The following is a 16,894-nucleotide window of genomic DNA, read 5'->3' as shown; positions in this document are numbered from 1 at the left end:
AATAAAAATTGTGAAGGATGAAAGGGCAAAATTAATTTTAATTAAAAAAATTAATTTGCACCTTTTTTATTAATTAAATTATTAATTAAATTAATTAAATTAATAATAAAAAAGGTGTGTATCGAAAAAAGGTGTTTCATATCGCGCGCGCTTACGTGTAAATGCGGCTTAAAATTACAGTCAATTCACGCACGAACGGAGGGAGTTGCGTTGGCGAGGGGGGGGAGGCGAAGAGGAGGGAGATTGACACGCGCGCTGTCGCGCGAGCGCGAGATTCAGCGAGATGCACTGCTATATATGTATGTCACCGAGGTGGTGTGGTGCACGGAGATCCGTTGTATGCTGGAGCCGTTAAATATTAACAACGTACCGCGGATGTTTTTACCGGAATGACGCCCCGCGAGTGACGGGCCCATGTGTCGCGGACGCTCGGACGGCAGCTAGACGGCTGCGCGGCCGTGCTCGGCCCGGCTCGGGACGAGTCGCGAGTAAAGCGAGATATGTGGACGCGGCCATGTTTCCCGCTAGCAGAAATCCTATCCATTAATAATTCGCGTTAATCGTGGTGGTCACGAATCGTGCGGAGCGTGCAGGATGCCGAAATGCGACGTGAAGACAAGATATCTGCCAGCTACGTTCGCGTGGACGGTCCTACTCGGCACCACGGCGCTCTTCTTCATCTTCCCGTAAGTTGTCGCGCGAGCACGACAATCTGTCGGAGTGTTCCGATATGGGAGCCTCTCCGCGCCTATTTCTCGTTCTCTTTTTTTTTTTTCCCTCCTTTTACTTTCTTGGCCATCGAGAGTATCAGTTTACATCGCTGTCGTTTGCAGGTGCTCGAACTATTATGTCTCTCGATGGGGCTTGTGGGTACCGGCTCTGCAAGGAGTCATCACTTTCTTCGTGGTGATAAACTTCTCACTGGCGACGTTTATGGATCCCGGTGTTATACCGAAAGGTATGACATTTCAAGACGAATTTTATTCGATATATCTACGTAGCGAGTTATCATATGCAACAGATGATAGATATGGAGAAATCCCTTTTGTTCGTTTTTAAAGCACCTCCTGACGAAGAACGTGAGGACGATTTTCGAGCTCCCTTGTACAAGAGTGTCGAGATCAATGGCATCACTGTACGTATGAAGTGGTGCGTCACCTGCAAGTTTTATCGACCTCCACGTTGCTCGCATTGCAGTGTCTGTAATCATTGTATCGAGGTACGTATGTTTCTCTTTTGTTAGCATTCATTGAAAAATAAACCAATGTTTGTTTAAATAATGTTGAAATAAATTATGTATATATTTTTAGACATTCGACCATCACTGCCCATGGGTGAACAACTGCATCGGTAGGAGGAATTATAGATATTTCTTCTTTTTTCTCCTATCGCTCAGTTTTCATATGCTCAGTATATTTGGGCTTTGTTTATACTATGTACTGGAACATAAACAGCAACTGAGTGAAGTTAATACTATCGTTGCGTATCCTTTACATAAGAAATAATTTTTGGAGAAGTAGCAAAAGTGGGTTGCATATAAATCTGACATTGATTTTATGAGATCCTTAACTTTAGTACAGACTCGTACTCATGGGAGTGGTAGTGCTCTTATTCATTCCAATCTTTGGACTGACCGGCTTTCATGTAGTCCTCGTTTCCAGAGGGCGAACCACTAATGAACAGGTAACAGGCAAATTTAATGGGGGCTACAATCCTTTTTCACGTGGTTGTCTACGCAATTGCTGTTATACACAGTTTGGACCACAATACCCAAGGTATTGCAAGGAGCCAAGGTATCGTAAAATTAATTTTCTATACAAAAGTTACTTTATTATAATGCATTTTCCCATATTTTGCAGTTTACTTAAGCCTGACAAATATTCGGGAAAGCGACGTGGAGCTTGCGCATCAGAGATATCTACTATAGGCAGTGAGAACCAGGTAAAGACCTACATGGATAGCAGCAATGGTGTTAGAAATGCCAGTTCAAATGCTTACAATAAGGTAAGAGCTAGTGCAATTTTGCTTTTCTTCATATTCTGTGTACAAGATGACTACTTTAATTTAAAATGCTTAGACTTGAGCTATTATCATCGTAACTCGTATCACTTTATTATTTGTAAGCATAATTACAAAACACAAGTGGACAAATTTTAAAAGCCTACATTCTTGAGCACTTTTTTCTGCTTATATGCAGTGCATGTATTTAAGCATGACTAGTAATATAGTATTACTATTGTTAGTAAATGTATTTATGAATCTTGTTTGCAAGTTGTTTCTTATAGTAGTATCTTAGCGCTTCTTAGTATTAGATGTTTTACTAAAATTATTATACAAACATATTAATATATAAATATGTTTACACATCTTTTTTATGATATCTGTAGAGTTACAGCGATGATACCTCCTCTATCAGTTCCATTCAATCCAGAGTTCTGAAATGTCTTCACTTTTAACTGGTTTACATATATATCCCATCCATCCCACAAACTCATCCTAATGCTCATAGAAAATGTGTAATGTATCATAATATATTTTTGATTGAAATATTTTCTGAGATAAAATGAATAACGCATTGGTCTCATCTTTACAGTTATCTCCTGGACGAGATGGATCGGATACGGATATGGAACCGACGGCGTCTCAATCCGCGGACTGTGAACCTACGCCTCCGTTGCAAAGACACGGTTCCAAAAGCAATTTTTTCCTGCCACCTGTGGAGAATAGTGAATCTCCCAGGCATCCTCCGCCATCGCAGCTTCGCCATCCACTGCATTATCCTAGAGGCAGTCCACATCCGAGGCCAAGGTACGTACGATAAATACAACAGTAATTGACATTCGAAACTCTCTTTAATATATTACTTGTTTTATTTGTAGAGGGATAAACGGATCTCGAAGTCATACACCCGATCCATTATCACCAGAGACGAGTGGATCGCCCGCCACAGTCCCTCAACGTGGTCAAGGTCCGGGTGGCGCAAGTCCAACGATGCAACAACGCATCAAAGCTATTGGGGTACCTACTCCGCTTGCCATATCCAGTCCTATACGAAGGTACATTATACTTTATACATCTGAAAGAGACCAAACTATATATATATATATTATATATAGCTCGATTTAGCTTGGAAAAATGTCTTCTCTAATCATCTAATGTAAACATATTTACATGTGATACAAAGATAACGAAATTATTTTTGATCGAGTTTTTATACTTGATCAGCTCTTGAAATATTTGCATTATAATTTCTAATGTATTATACTTTTAATTATATATATATACATATCTCTCGATTTTCGCGATTTTCACATTGCACAAAATTATCTCAATGTAGAGAGCAAGAGGGAAGCGCCACACTAGTAATAGTTACATTGCATCTCTTGAGCACGCTGCCAATATACAAATTGAACGATATTCCTCTTACGATATCCTCTTTGCTATACCCTTTAATATGATGTCGGCCTGTTTTGTCAAGATGTCCTTATATTCCTTGTACTGTCAAACACCTCACTCTTGCTCTTCTTTCTCCTCTTCTGTTCACCATTATTCTCACCTTCCGAATGACGAAGGAACGTGTCAAAAAGGAAAATTGCGCAATGTAGCTTATAATAATATTGTAGAGGATTAGTCTCTGCATGTATATACTACAAGATATATGGTATATAGATAAGTTTGTGTCCCACTGCAGGGGGTGGTAACTGCAAGGAGCTGCTTTCTACCATCATGTTGCAACCTACTGCAGGTAAACACGAACTTCATCCTACGAGGACATACCGTAGTTTACAATTATGCTTTCTTGCATATATTATATCTTTGTATATATAGAAAAACATATGGTTATAAAAATATATATACTGTTGTACACATACATGCACTACCACATAGACATACACAAACATATATACATATATATTTCCTAGATTCGCTATCTTTTACGTTTCTTGAATAGATGCTAATTTCTTAACAGGAATGATGCGCTGCTCTCTCTCCTGTATGTCTCGCCAGAGCCGTATTTGTATGGCTACAATGCTCAAGCACTCGCATATTCATCTTGGTTCACTGTACTGTGCATTTGTCGATTACTCGAAAGCATTTTGTATTTCTGAGAAGATACCGGAGAAACCTAAGATTTACGTGTCTGTTTACAGATCAAACCCAGGTACACCGACGCAGGTTCGTCGGCCGGATTTCATAGGCGTGAGCGAAGCGCCGACGTATTACGATGTACAACAGGGAAACAATACACAAGGAATAAGCGTTGCTAGTGCTGTCGTTACTGGCTACAGTCCGCAACGGCGTTTTCTCTCGGAAAGCGAGCTTGTGCGACAAGGCACTGATCATCCGTATTCGAGAACCAATAACACAACGGTCGACAACATACGCGAGTTGGCGGGTTCGCCGCAACGCGGTGTTTACATGTGGAAAGACAACTCGCCTGGCAGCTATCCTACTGCCGCCGGTGTAGGAGCGATGAGCGGTGCGCCCCATCAATCGCCTTCCCAACGGCCGCCCCCGCCCTATGACTATTATCGCTCGAATCCCACAAGCCCGACAACTCAGCAGTACGCCACGAACGCACCCAGAGCGGCATATCATCCAGCTGTGAGGGGTGGAGTGCCAGTCTTCCCGCCACATCAGTCGCCGCAGATTAAGCGGAAAGCGGCTACGATGGCGACACCCACCACACCAACATCATCGGGAGACGCCCGGCGTCGACCGATGTCCTTCGTCAGAGCCCTCGAGATGACTGACTCGATGGAAATGGTTTCGGCGCCTAATGATCCGAGATCGTCGCAAAGACCAACGACACCGACACCGGACCGGGCGAGCGTATACGACATGAACTACGAAATATCCGTATAGCCCAGCTTTTCCGTCTCCGTGCCATCCTGCGGCTGGACGGAGATTCTACGAGAGCCGCCGAGCAGTCTACGTATCTCACGCTCCAATGAGGAAAGAATGTACAGTACCGTTTACGAGATATCCGTCTGAATTCTTCCGCGATCGATGCATTTAGGTCGCGCTTAACGTAAAATTAACGTTAAATTAAAACGCAAGCCGTGGTTGGTCCTTTTATTATAGCCGTGGGATCGCCGTTATTCTTGGAACTTACCGCAGTAATCAGGCTACATCAGGCAATTGTATATCTGGATAAATCGCTATTAGTGATGTGTTGCGTGTGTGTGTGTGTGTGCACGAATTATTTTGAGATTGACAGTATGTGTAGAAATATATATATATTTATACATATGTGTGTATATATATATATATATATATATATATATATGTATGTATGTATATATACATATATATACATGTATATCGCACTCACTTTCAGCAAGAAAGTCGGTTCATCGATATCTTCGCTGCAAACGATTCATTGTGTGAATTTATATGAAGCAAAGTAAATATATGCGCGATGAATCTTTGTTTTTTCGATTCTTCCTTCGGCATTGGAATCTTACAACAATACGACGGTAGAGAAAGCTTGCATTTTACACAAAAACGTACCAACATGCAAGTATTTTGTCGTGTTATGTAACATTATCGATTTAGTCATTGTTAAATTGGAAAAGATGTAGATTTTGGAAAAGAAATAGATTCCAGATGCATAGCAGCAAAACATGTCCGTTACGTCAACAATAACAGTGTTCGGTCTGACTGACGATCCGAATTAACGAGTCGTGGAGACGTCAACGAAAGTATATCCCGAGCGCACAGAGGTTAACCTTTATTGGAATCATCACCGATAAATCGGCCCTCTCGCTTGACAGAAGCAATATTTTTTAGTACACGTTTAAGGTCAGTTTAGATTTTTATACAATGATACTACGATTCTCATCCTCATAAAGAATGCGATATTAATCCAATGTCATCTTTTCCGTTTTCCTTTTTTTCTATTAGTATCTCCATTGCCTATATAAGAAAATGATTTAATAAAATGGGAGGAGCGTTAGGGATCACACTTTATTAAATCCTTATTAGCTCTTCGGATACCAGAAAAGTCCGTCTCCATTAAAAAATGAAAAAAAAGTTACGTCATTATCGGGATAGAGAATAACAAATTCTGTGTAAAATAATCGTGAAATATGTAGTAAATTTTTAATATATATATTTAACACACAATATTTATACGCGTAAATGATAAAAAGAATATAAGACTTTATATAATTTGACCTGTTTGTTATAAATGATGATTTTATGAATGTGCCCACTAATATATTTTATTTCTATATAAAAGTTTTGTGAAAAAGAGAATATGAGTACGAGTGTAAAAATAATGTATGAATGATTGAATTGCATTTTTCAGAAGAATGGAAAGTACACACAGTCCTAGTTTCTCAAATATAATGTATACAGGGGTGGCTGTTTATATGCGCGTGAATATAAAAAATAAAAACTATTTTAATTTTGTTAACAAAAAAAAATTGTAATATATGCATTGCATAAATCATTGCTGCATCCATTGCTACTGTTAAATTTATGATGCACCCCGCTTTTGAAATTGCATGACGGTTTCTCTATTGTATATGTGTATGAGAAGCCAGTATTATATTAGTTATATTAAATTAATACAGACTGCAACGTGATATTAATTGAAATTTGCGCACGCATTCGTTTCACAATGAATTTGTGCGGAATTGACTTGATGTTACACACAGCACATATCATTTCGAGACAACGTCAGACATCGAATATTTTAGATTGAAGAAACTTACATTTGGCAGATATAATGACTGTTCGAAATAATATTACGAGGATTATAAGCATTTCTTCCGTATTTCTGCTAAGCTATATTTAGAATTCATTTAACGCGGAAACTCTCTTTAGATCCTGTTTTCATTAAGATAACAAACTGTGCCAAAAATTTCCTGTACTCTTCAATCGTGTAGCCTTGCTTAAAATAGCATTTAACGAGACAACGGTACAATGTTACGAATTGACTAAGGTAATAATGTGTAAGGTATGACGAGTGTTAAATGTTTATAATTCGGTGTACTTGTACATATAACATTACTTCTCTATCACTTAAATGTACATACATATACATTCGGTACTTACGTATCGCCGCAGCAATCTACAGAATAAAAAGTCATGGAACATAGTAAATTGTACTGTGTTGTATCGTGGCAATATTTTTGATGCAATATTTTCTGTCTTTTTGTTAAGCCTGTTGTTTTATTAAGAAGGAATCACGCGTTATATTGTTAAATTAATCGGTTTCAAATCCAATCAATTTAATTACAAACAAAATCTATCAATATTAAAATATATCTCAACTAAACAAAATGTTGCATGAATACATTGATGGACATTTTGTATTGTCTCATGTTTTTTCATAAATTTGAGAATCATTTAAATATATAAACTATTAAATAAAATAAAACTATAAACTGTATATAAATTAAAAGTAATTTTGCTATTTTTTTATTGTAAATAAATATTTATATGATCGTTCATTTTTATTATGTTTAAGGTGAAAATAATTTGAGACTTGAAACTGAAATATATATATTATATTACTAAAGACTCATCAATCTTGAAAAATATTATTTTCAAAATAATAGTTTAGTTTTTTAAATAAATCAGCATATATATATATATATATATATATGTGTGTGTGTGTATGTATATAATTTATAAAAATTATCTGCTTTTTTTTGTTGACAATATGAAATATAATTTGTGTAGTTCTTATAGTTCCAATTTCTTCAGATGTTCTTGTTTTGTGTAATAATTAATATGCATCTTCTGTTTCCAAATCCAAACCTTTAATTTTAATACAATATTAATATTTCATACTTAATAAATGTTAATAAATTATTTGATATGTACAAAATAATAGAATCTCACCGTGATAACGATAGGAGGTATGATATTTCACACTTTCATTAAAATATATATTTGGATGTTTGAACAAACTATCATTAAAACAATTATGTTTCATTTCATAATATTTGTTACATGCTGCAGAATATTGGCCATCCTTAGATAAGTTCATTATTGTTGATCTTTCTGGTTTAAATATTAGAGTAAATAAAATAAAAATCCATTCTGTGTGTGTTTTTGTATATAAATTAATATCTAGTACATACTTACCCAATGCATTGAAACCACAGTTAGTAAGTTCATTTTCCAGTACATCCTGCAGCATGTGTTTAAAAGGACATCCGTGATAATCTCTGGGTCCAACAATTGATTCCATAATTTTTAAACACGTAAAGGGTTGATAATCTCGTCGACTACCTTCCTGTCCGAAAGCAAATCTTACTTGATAGCTATATTTTTTGTTAAACGTAGCCTCATCCATAATTTTTGTGAATTCATTTTTCCATAGAATCATTGCATCGGACAAAGAAATTCCTATGCCCTTTAGAAACAAACAATATTGTATTCTACCACCATGTGTAAGATGATGATTCTTTCTTAATGTTTTGTGAAGCACTCTCATACAAAGAGGATAAGATGTTTCTGAAAGCTATAACAAACGATTACCATTTATAAGAATGTTTAACATGTTAATTATTACAAGATATAAAATTCAAACTTGTCATAATGATAAAACTATTAGTGATTAACAAATAATATACATTTACCTTATCCAACCGATCAAGTGAAACATATTGTTGTAGCTCTTTATCTTGTACTAGTATAGTATTTTCAATATGAATATTATTTTCTAAATTGGCAAAAATGTGAGTGAATCTTTCGTCATTATATAAATTAGCTCTATCTTCACGTGCAGCCTAGAATGTAATAACAGAATAGAAAATAATTGTTAACAGATTTATAATAATTACTTTTGTATATCACAAATACTTACTTCAAAACTTGATATTAGAATTCTCTTAAAATATGGCACAAATACAAATGCTATTTCTCCTTCAGGTACAAAAGCTTCACCATTCATAACAAAAACTTTACGTTTTTTGACTAAACTAATTACATGAGAGAAAAGCACTTTGTAAAATCGTATACTATTGATGTTACTAATATGTGGAGAAGACATTTGAAGATATTCCTTGATATCTTCTTTTTCACTTTGACTGATCTAAAAATAACAGAATATTTTACTTAAGATATATGAAAAATAACAAATTTAAATGACATAACAAGCGATAATCAACATACAGGTGTAAAATTAAAGTTATTAATGCGCATAAATTGCTTGATTCCTTCGTTATTTAACGAAGAAAATCTCCATTTGAACAATCTTGCTTCTTGCTTAAAAAACCAGCGCTTTTTGAGTTTATTGAAGGCAACCACAGATTTTAATATAAAATGAGATATATGATCTCTTCTTCTAACACGTATATCTTCATCTGTATGTGATTCACATCCAGAACTATTAATCAATTTCGCAAATTCATCTATTCCTTCTTTGTACAATTCTTTGATCAAGGCAACTTTGCGTTGTGACACAGACATTGTCAATTTTTGTAAATGTATACGTTCCACCAAAGTAAGAACTATATATACACAAAATATATTTTTTCATTAATCACATATGGGAAGAAATTATAATAATTATATAATATTAACTATATGGAAAATGACATATATAATAAGTATATTATATGTTGTGTAATACATTTAAATTAACCTTTAAGTCGTGTCTCACATATTTCTCGCAATTCATCTAGCATTATCTCTCCAAATGGAACATTTTGATATAATTGCAGATCATGAGAATACATGTCGCCAAGTTTTTTCGGCCATTCAATAGAAATCTGAAGGTTTGCCATGGATAGCATATATTTTTAAATATTTTAATAGAACCCAAAACGTATAATAAATTAAATATATAAGCTAATTAAGTTCTATTATATCAGAAATGACATTTCGCTTGTTATTTAAATGCTCAGCAAGTATCGCTAATACTGTTACATTTTAAACTGATTACGATACGAAAACGATCTAGCATCTACAATCGCATAACTACGATCAGAAGTGAATTGTCACTTTCTTTTTTCATTCATAAAGAAAAAAAATACTTGTTGTGTAAAAATAATGAATTAATCCTTAAAAAAACACTATAAAAATTAATTTATTTATTTTTAAATCATTTTCAATTTTTTTGTGTAAATTAATGATCTTTATTTACATCCTTAGACCCATCTTTTTTTTCTCATTATTTTTCTTGCTATTTATTGTAGCAGAGAAATTGCAATTTTATATACATTTTTGCGAAAAGATAATTGAAAGGTAAAATGAAAGAAGAAAACAATTTATTGAATAAATTAATGATAATTTATTTATATTTTTTATCCCGCCTTCTTTCTCCTTTTTTTCCTTTTTTCACATTTCATTGCAAAAAATTACAATAGTACATACTGCGTGAAAGAAAAAGGTATGTACACAACATATGCGCATTAAAGGTCGATTAATTACAAAATCTTAAATAAAAAATATATATCACGTGGATGTACATATTTTGAAATATTGATGTAATATTTTAAAATATTTTTTTTCTACATATCGAATGCATCTTGTGTACATCAATTATATGGTCTTTATTGGGAGCGTCACGTTTGATCGTTGCCAATTATATCGACTTGTGCCTAAGGAAACCTACAATGATTGACCAATCAAAGAATCCTATTTTGAATTGGCCAATTGGCGACGTGGTCAATCGAGTGCCTCCATCTTTATAAGGCTCGAGGATGCATTTGACTGACCAATCAGAATGAAAGAAACAAAGATTCTTCGCTCTGATTGGTCAAGCACTTGGAAGTTTTTGTAGGGAAATTTTGTCAAATAGAACGAAGCAACAATACTCACTAACGCCGTGACGATCTAGCGGTAATCATATTTATGTTTATCCATCCAAAGTGTATGTATATAATTATTTTAACGATGATTTAATAGCACGTTGTGCGATTTTTTGACATTGCTATGATCAAAGGCCCTATTCTTGAAATCGTGCGAAAAATTATCGTATGCGAAAGTGACGCTGCGCGATCTTTGATTGGTGTATACTCTTAGATCTAAAAATATACACCAATCAAAGACATCACGCCGCGTCATCATCGCGCAGCGTTCACTTTCGCATACGATAATTTTTCGCACGATTTCAAGAATAGAGCCCCAGATATAGAAGATTCAGAATATGGATCAATGATTAGTCCGGATATGAACCATGTACTACGTCTGTTACCGAATGTAACGGCGTAGTTTATGTTCACTTTCTCAGGGAGCGCACTAGACATGCGTCGCTGAGGCAGGATGGCCGTCCTCAGGCTTCTCTCTGCTACAAGTGTACTACGCGAGAACTAAATATCCCGGTAATCCGCCATTATTGTCGTTTACGCGGCGTATTATTGACTTTTCTTTAGAATTGACTTTGCTTTTCGAGCTGACCGAAGTGCAGTTAAAAAAAATCGATCATCATTAATCATGTAAGTAATTCTGTTGCATTCGATCGATATCCGCCGTTTAATTGCGATCATTCGATTTTAACCTTCCCTCCGTGTGTGTTTAGGGCTCGAAGCCGGAAGGATAGCACGGGTAAGAGCGATTCTGAAGCTACAGACAAAGAGAATAAGAAAGAGAGAGCCCGAGAAAAGGAACGAAAAAAACGGGCTGCTTCTTCTTCCAGCAGTGGAAGTAGGTTAGTAAAATCAAAAAGATTGAAGATACAAGTTAAGTTTGTATGTTTACTTTGCAAGTATTTTATTGATATTTGTGAAATTCGTTTAATTTGTAGCTCGTCAGACAGCAGTTCTGGATCTTCGAGTTCTAGTAGTGGCAGTAGCTCCAGATCAAGTTCAACTTCCAGTAGTTCATCTAGCAGTTCAGCTAGTTCTTCCGGTAGTTCCAGAGACCGAGGAAGAAAACGTAGTCGTAGCAAAAGTGTTGATGCTTCGCGGAGACACGATAATAAGGAAAAAGAAAGGGATAAAGAGAGAGAACGAGACAGAGATAGGGATAGAGATCGCGAAAAGGAGAAGAAAAAGGGAAGCAATTCTATTCCTGATAAACCTAAACCTAAAGGACGCTCTAGGTATTTCACTAGTTATAAAATTACTCTCTTCCTGGTTAATTAGTAGCGTAAGTTAATGTCATTATTTTTTTCATAACTTTGCAGATCTCCTTCCCCACGTAGAAAGCGTAGAGAACGTTCACCAATCCCTAGACCAACAAAAATACATATTGGCCATTTAACACGGAATGTTACTAAAGAACATGTCATGGAAATATTTTCGGCATACGGTCAGATAAAAATGGTTGACTTTGCAATGGATAAACTCCATCCTAATCAAGGAAGAGGATTTGCGTATGTCGAATTTGATACTGCGGATGAAGCTGAAAATGCTATGAAACATATGGATGGAGGTGAGTGTAAATTGATCATTTAAACATTATTTTGGTGTTAATGGACGTTCTAATTTGTTCACAGGTCAGATAGATGGTCAAGAAATTACGGCTGCCCCAGTATTATTGCCGAAACCTCGACCGCTGCTGATGAGGCGTATGTCTCCTGGCATGGGAAGACGTATGCCACCACGATGGATAGGCGGTGGCAGAAATACGCCACCACGTTATCGTAGACGCACTCCACCTATGAATCGTCGTAGAAGTCCACGACCACCACGACGCCGAATAAGGACTCGATCGCGAAGCCCACCGGGAAATCCGCGGCATCGACACCGTCGTTATACGAGATCCAGCACTAGTAGCTCACGATAGTTTTTTATCGCATTGTACATACATTGTATTTTTTGAACTTGATATCACCACGACATTGTTGTACGATCATATTATCATATTAAATAATACACGTATAACAACTATATCGGATTGTGAATGTGTTTACCAATTCATGGCAATCATAGACTCTTTTATGAATATCACAATTTCATGTTTTGTCAAATAAGCACTTTTGAAATATACTAATTTCACAACATGTAATGGTAACACATTTTATAGTTAATTAACATCTTAAATCTTTACAAAAATAAATAGCATTGACATTATTCACGACATCGTGATGAAATATATAAACATTTTTAGTATATAAATTAGTGTAACTATTTGTTTAAAAAATTGATATTAGCATATATATATAATTATATTTTAATATATATATATATAATTGTCTCCTCAATCAGTTATTTCTTAATTATACTGTGTGCACAAAAAATAGATTGTGAAATCCAGTCAATGATGATTGAATAATTTTTACATATGGATAAATAATAAAGATGGATATGTGTGAAATAAATTTTTCAGAAATTGCATATTGTTATTAGTAATATAACGTAAAAGCAATTAACAATCTTTAAGGGAATTCGAGAGAAAAGGTTGGTAAAAATATTTAAAACAAGATTGATAGAAACTATGATTATTAGATCCTTTTACAAAGAATCAGTTTTAGAAAAAACCTATTCACACAAAATCCTCTTTACTTTGCGATATCTACATGAACAAAATCATTACATCGCATTATAACTTTGCATCGATGAAAAATATCTACAATTTTTAAACTGCGTGTAATATATAATTTATATATATATATATATATATATATATATATATATATATATATATAAAATTATACACGCCATATATAATTGTTAATTGTATAATATACAGTTTTATGGTGACTTTACAGTATAAACGAAATAGGGTTTATAAGAATCTGATTTATAAGAATCATATTCAAAGTTCTTTTTTTTTTTAAGGTACCAGGAATATTTGAATGTAACCTGGTCCATGGCACAGAACTTAGAGATCTTATATTGGCTTTCTGGTAACACAACGACGCATATGGCTGAGAATCGAGATAATGATCAGAAAAGAAAATAAAATATCCGTAGTTCATCTTGTAAACATAAAAATCGGGCTTTATGAACATATTCTTTGATTGAAGCAACTTTTTGGCACGCACAAGCTGCTATTATATTAAGCGTCATCCTGTGTTTTTCGAAAGAATATCTAATCGCTGTAACTTTATCTTGATAGTTTGATTTATTTGCACTTGTCAAATCTCTATTTGTTACGATTTATAGGAAATTAAAAAATAATTTACTACTCTTGAATCATTTTTCTTTTTATATCACAGGAAAGCACCGGAGTGCTATTGTAGTCAGCATGCAAATGAAAAAAGCACGTGCTCGAAAGCCAAAGAACTTTCCACTTTATATATGCCCTCTCTCCTTTTTTTCTCTACTGTCTCTAATATACAAATTAAAATCTAAGAAGTGAAATTTATACATTTGATCATTTTTATATTACATCAATTAAATTAAGGGCAAATCTTACATCCGCATTCGTACACCTGTAGCAGTAGAGATTCAAGTTCGTTTATACGCGCCGCAATAAATAAATAATTAAATAATTTTTGAATAATAATAGAGATCCACTCTTTCTCCTTGAATGCTTTTTTTTTCTTTTTTATATAACCATCGCCTCGCATTCTATAATAACTATTTTAATATTACACACGATACTTTTTTAATCTGTACGCATAGTTATCATCATCGTGATTACGGCTTGTTATCACTATAAACAGTCAGATCACTGAAACTGCAGAAATCACAAAACATCAGCAGGATTATTTGTGACACATTAGCGATGCCGTGCGCCTTCCATAGTTATTTTTCGTGAAACATTAATCGTTAGCTGCCGTTATAGGTGGTACAGTGGCATTATTAGCAAGGCATCTTCGTTACGTTTTCTTACGTATAGTTCTACGCGCGTTCTTGTAATTTTTCTCTCTCTTAAGATAGCTATAAATATTACATATATAATATCTATATACACTTTCTTTTTTCAGATAACGCGCTTTTTTTCTGTTAGCAAAATATCAGCACCGGACTCCGAGCGCTACGGGGAGGGGGGAGGGGAAGGAGATGGAGGATGGAGACGCTTAAAATGTCGGTCCGTCAGTGCGTTCTCTCGCAGAAACCGAGGACGCTGAAACAATATATCATCGGGACTGTGATCCATCTTCCTTCTTGTGAATATCCGCGTGCATAATGGTATTTTCGAGTGGACGCGTCGGTACTCCTGGGCCGGGCCCTGCTCTATGATGCATATGCAAATTGCTGAGCGGACCTGGACTAGGATCCTTACTCCTGAGAGCATTCACCGGTGGAGGAGGATAACTGGCGTATAGTTTCGCTCGTTCTTCTTCCTCTCTGAATGCCGCCGCCATTAATGGATTGTATCGTAACTGTTGCAAGGGATCGTATCGATAATCCCGGAAGGGATCACCTGGCCAAGGAGCTCCCGGTTGACCAGCAGGCGCGGATGGCGGTGGAAAATGTTGCATCGGATGTGCGCTTAAACTGGGAAGTATGTTACTACGTGGCATAGAATGCGAAGCCGGCATACTATGTGGATGCCTCGAGAGATAAGTATGCGGATGCGGATGATATCTCGGATCGGGCAGTGGATTTGGTCCTGGCGCGGACCCGGTCGTTCCGGGACCGGGTACCGGTGGTCGTGGAAGCATTACAATCTCGTCGTCTTTACTGCGTGGCTCCTCTTTTATGCGCACTTCTCCGGTATCCAAAGGCGTCGAGCCGTTTCTAAGTGGTGAACGATCTCGAGGAACAATCATGTGTTGCCGATTTTGATGAAGTAGTCTTTCGCGCTCCATCTCACGTCTTTCCATCTCACGGCGTTCCTTATCCCGCCTCTCTCGTTCTCGTTCGGCTGCCGCTTCCTGTTGTTTCCTCTTCTCCTCTTTTTCGCGTTCCCGTCTTTCTCTCTCGCGTTGTTCTTCTCTCTCCCTTTCCCTTTCTCTCTCGCGTCTGATACGCTCGCGTTCCCGTTCGGCACGTTCACGCTCCCGTTCGCGCTCTCTTTCCCGCTCGCGTTCACGTTCCCGTTCTTCCAACTCGGCGCGCCTGTCTATCGTAGGTGGTTCCGGTTTCAAACCCCACGAAACAGTGGTCGGTGGAAATCCGGTAGTAGCACGTTGTAATCTACAAAAAGTTATACATATATTTTTTAATATATCTTTATTTCTTGAACAAAATAGAGAGAAAATGATTAAAAAAAGAATAATAATAATAGCTGATCAATAATGTAATATTATATAGACGTAACATACCCTCGCCATGGATCATGTACCGAACTAAGTCCACCCAGAGGTGGCATTTCTCTTGGCGGAAAGGTTGAAAGACCCGGAAAATTGGGATTCGACGGACCGAACGTTGAAGGATATCTTCCAAAAGGAGACATTCCTGTTCCTAATATAAAACAATATTATAATTAATATATAAAGAAATAATGTATATAACTACAATAATTTGAACACAAACATTTAAATAAATGTGAATTTTTGTTACCTCTATTACCTAAATGTGAAGCTGGTGTAGATAGAAAACCAACAGGATGAGGTGGGGGTGGAGGATGCGCAGATGGCATGTTAGTGGGAAATGGGGGTGCCATTGATGGTGCACCAAGTCCAAGACCACTGCCTGGTCCCCCTGGATAAAGATGGCCTGGTGGTCTTAATAACTCAGTTTTTGTACTAACAACACTTCCTGCCTTAGCTTCAGCCTGTTGCTTTTGTTGATGATGATAAATTTCCCACGCAATGCGTACGTGCATCGCATTCCATTTTCCACTTTTCTGTATTTAAAAAAAAAATCAATCATTGAAGATATATGCACAATGAAATGTACAGTATAAAATGTCAAGCTTTTTATATAATTTTTTTTGTACATGTACCTTTGGCGCAAATGAAGTTAAATGATTAGGTGGCACGAAGGGTGTCGAAGGCGGACCAATTCCAGGATGAAGAAGGCCAGTATTAAAACCGGAATAACCGGAAAGATTTAAATTTCCACGAAAAAATGGCGACTCAACTCCTCCCAATTTTGGTATATCCTTAAACTACATATTGATAAGTTTAGACATAATATTAATATAAAAT

General features: G+C 36.1%; 4 protein-coding genes across 13 annotated transcripts in view; 2 read left to right on the top strand and 2 right to left on the bottom strand.

Annotated features, from left to right (window-relative positions):
• The first annotated feature begins 271 nt into the window (after positions 1-271).
• Positions 272-7,153, top strand: LOC105256431 (palmitoyltransferase ZDHHC5). 3 transcript variants are annotated; one of them, XR_003122911.1, is made up of 10 exons: positions 272-686; positions 834-958; positions 1,062-1,219; positions 1,311-1,483; positions 1,581-1,793; positions 1,860-2,004; positions 2,594-2,808; positions 2,880-3,056; positions 4,152-5,805; positions 6,314-7,153. XR_003122911.1 is itself a non-coding variant. In XM_011266323.3 (9 exons), the coding sequence occupies exons 1-9, from the start codon at positions 595-597 to the stop codon at positions 4,864-4,866; spliced, it is 1,995 nt and encodes a 664-aa protein (XP_011264625.1). In that variant the 5' UTR covers positions 272-594; the 3' UTR covers positions 4,867-7,153. The 3 variants fall into 3 exon arrangements, 2 of the variants coding, with proteins under 2 accessions (XP_011264625.1, XP_011264624.1); XM_011266323.3 differs by having other exon boundaries at positions 1,581-1,775; positions 4,152-7,153; XM_011266322.3 differs by having other exon boundaries at positions 4,152-7,153.
• A 469-nt stretch (positions 7,154-7,622) lies between these two features.
• On the bottom strand, positions 7,623-9,952 carry LOC105256430 (DNA primase large subunit). 2 transcript variants are annotated; one of them, XM_011266321.3, is made up of 7 exons: positions 9,608-9,952; positions 9,136-9,473; positions 8,828-9,055; positions 8,601-8,750; positions 8,104-8,482; positions 7,858-8,019; positions 7,623-7,773 (listed from the first exon to the last, which is right to left on the bottom strand). In XM_011266321.3, the coding sequence occupies exons 1-7, from the start codon at positions 9,756-9,758 to the stop codon at positions 7,742-7,744; spliced, it is 1,440 nt and encodes a 479-aa protein (XP_011264623.1). In that variant the 5' UTR covers positions 9,759-9,952; the 3' UTR covers positions 7,623-7,741. The 2 variants fall into 2 exon arrangements, with proteins under 2 accessions (XP_011264623.1, XP_025265202.1); XM_025409417.1 differs by having other exon boundaries at positions 9,596-9,951.
• A 1,244-nt stretch (positions 9,953-11,196) lies between these two features.
• LOC105256428 (RNA-binding protein with serine-rich domain 1-A) lies at positions 11,197-12,910 on the top strand. The gene is made up of 5 exons (XM_011266314.3): positions 11,197-11,402; positions 11,486-11,614; positions 11,711-12,007; positions 12,092-12,339; positions 12,404-12,910. Coding segments are annotated over exons 1-5 (966 nt in total). The 5' UTR covers positions 11,197-11,400; the 3' UTR covers positions 12,694-12,910.
• Positions 12,911-13,674: 764 nt separating this feature from the next.
• The window catches only part of LOC105256429 (autism susceptibility gene 2 protein), a 28,829-nt gene continuing 25,609 nt past the window's right edge, over positions 13,675-16,894 (bottom strand). For 5 of the 7 annotated variants that reach the window (XM_011266315.3, XM_011266319.3, XM_020029119.2 and 2 more), the window contains exons 13-16: positions 16,690-16,854; positions 16,305-16,590; positions 16,067-16,205; positions 13,675-15,938 (exon numbers count right to left, since the gene is read on the bottom strand). In XM_011266315.3, the coding sequence (XP_011264617.2) occupies positions 14,936-15,938; positions 16,067-16,205; positions 16,305-16,590; positions 16,690-16,854 (1,593 nt within the window). In that variant the 3' untranslated portion in view covers positions 13,675-14,935. The remainder of the gene's footprint in view (positions 15,939-16,066; positions 16,206-16,304; positions 16,591-16,689; positions 16,855-16,894) is intronic. The other 2 variants (XM_011266317.3, XM_025409413.1) reach the window with 1 other exon arrangement.

The sequence above is a fragment of the Camponotus floridanus genome, unplaced genomic scaffold (genome assembly GCF_003227725.1).
Source record: "Camponotus floridanus strain SB8 unplaced genomic scaffold, Cflo_v7.5 scaffold262, whole genome shotgun sequence".
Taxonomy (NCBI): domain Eukaryota; kingdom Metazoa; phylum Arthropoda; class Insecta; order Hymenoptera; family Formicidae; genus Camponotus; species Camponotus floridanus.
Note: the sequence above shows the minus strand (reverse complement) of the source record. Positions and strands in the feature narration are given on the sequence as shown.

Excerpts from the sequence above, each read along its gene's own strand:
- LOC105256431 (XM_011266322.3), top strand. The coding sequence starts at position 595 with ATGCCGAAATGCGACGTGAAGACAAGATATCTGCCAGCTACGTTCGCG. Across the intron at positions 2,005-2,593 it reads GTTCAAATGCTTACAATAAG|TTATCTCCTGGACGAGATGG; the intron begins GTAAGAGCTAGT and ends TCATCTTTACAG. Across the intron at positions 2,809-2,879 it reads AGTCCACATCCGAGGCCAAG|AGGGATAAACGGATCTCGAA; the intron begins GTACGTACGATA and ends TTTTATTTGTAG.
- LOC105256430 (XM_011266321.3), bottom strand. The coding sequence starts at position 9,758 with ATGCTATCCATGGCAAACCTTCAGATTTCTATTGAATGGCCGAAAAAA. Across the intron at positions 8,751-8,827 it reads TTCTAATATCAAGTTTTGAA|GCTGCACGTGAAGATAGAGC; the intron begins GTAAGTATTTGT and ends ATTACATTCTAG. Across the intron at positions 7,774-7,857 it reads TACCTCCTATCGTTATCACG|GTTTGGATTTGGAAACAGAA; the intron begins GTGAGATTCTAT and ends TTAAAATTAAAG.
- LOC105256428 (XM_011266314.3), top strand. Across the intron at positions 11,615-11,710 it reads TCTTCCAGCAGTGGAAGTAG|CTCGTCAGACAGCAGTTCTG; the intron begins GTTAGTAAAATC and ends TTTAATTTGTAG. Across the intron at positions 12,340-12,403 it reads TATGAAACATATGGATGGAG|GTCAGATAGATGGTCAAGAA; the intron begins GTGAGTGTAAAT and ends ATTTGTTCACAG.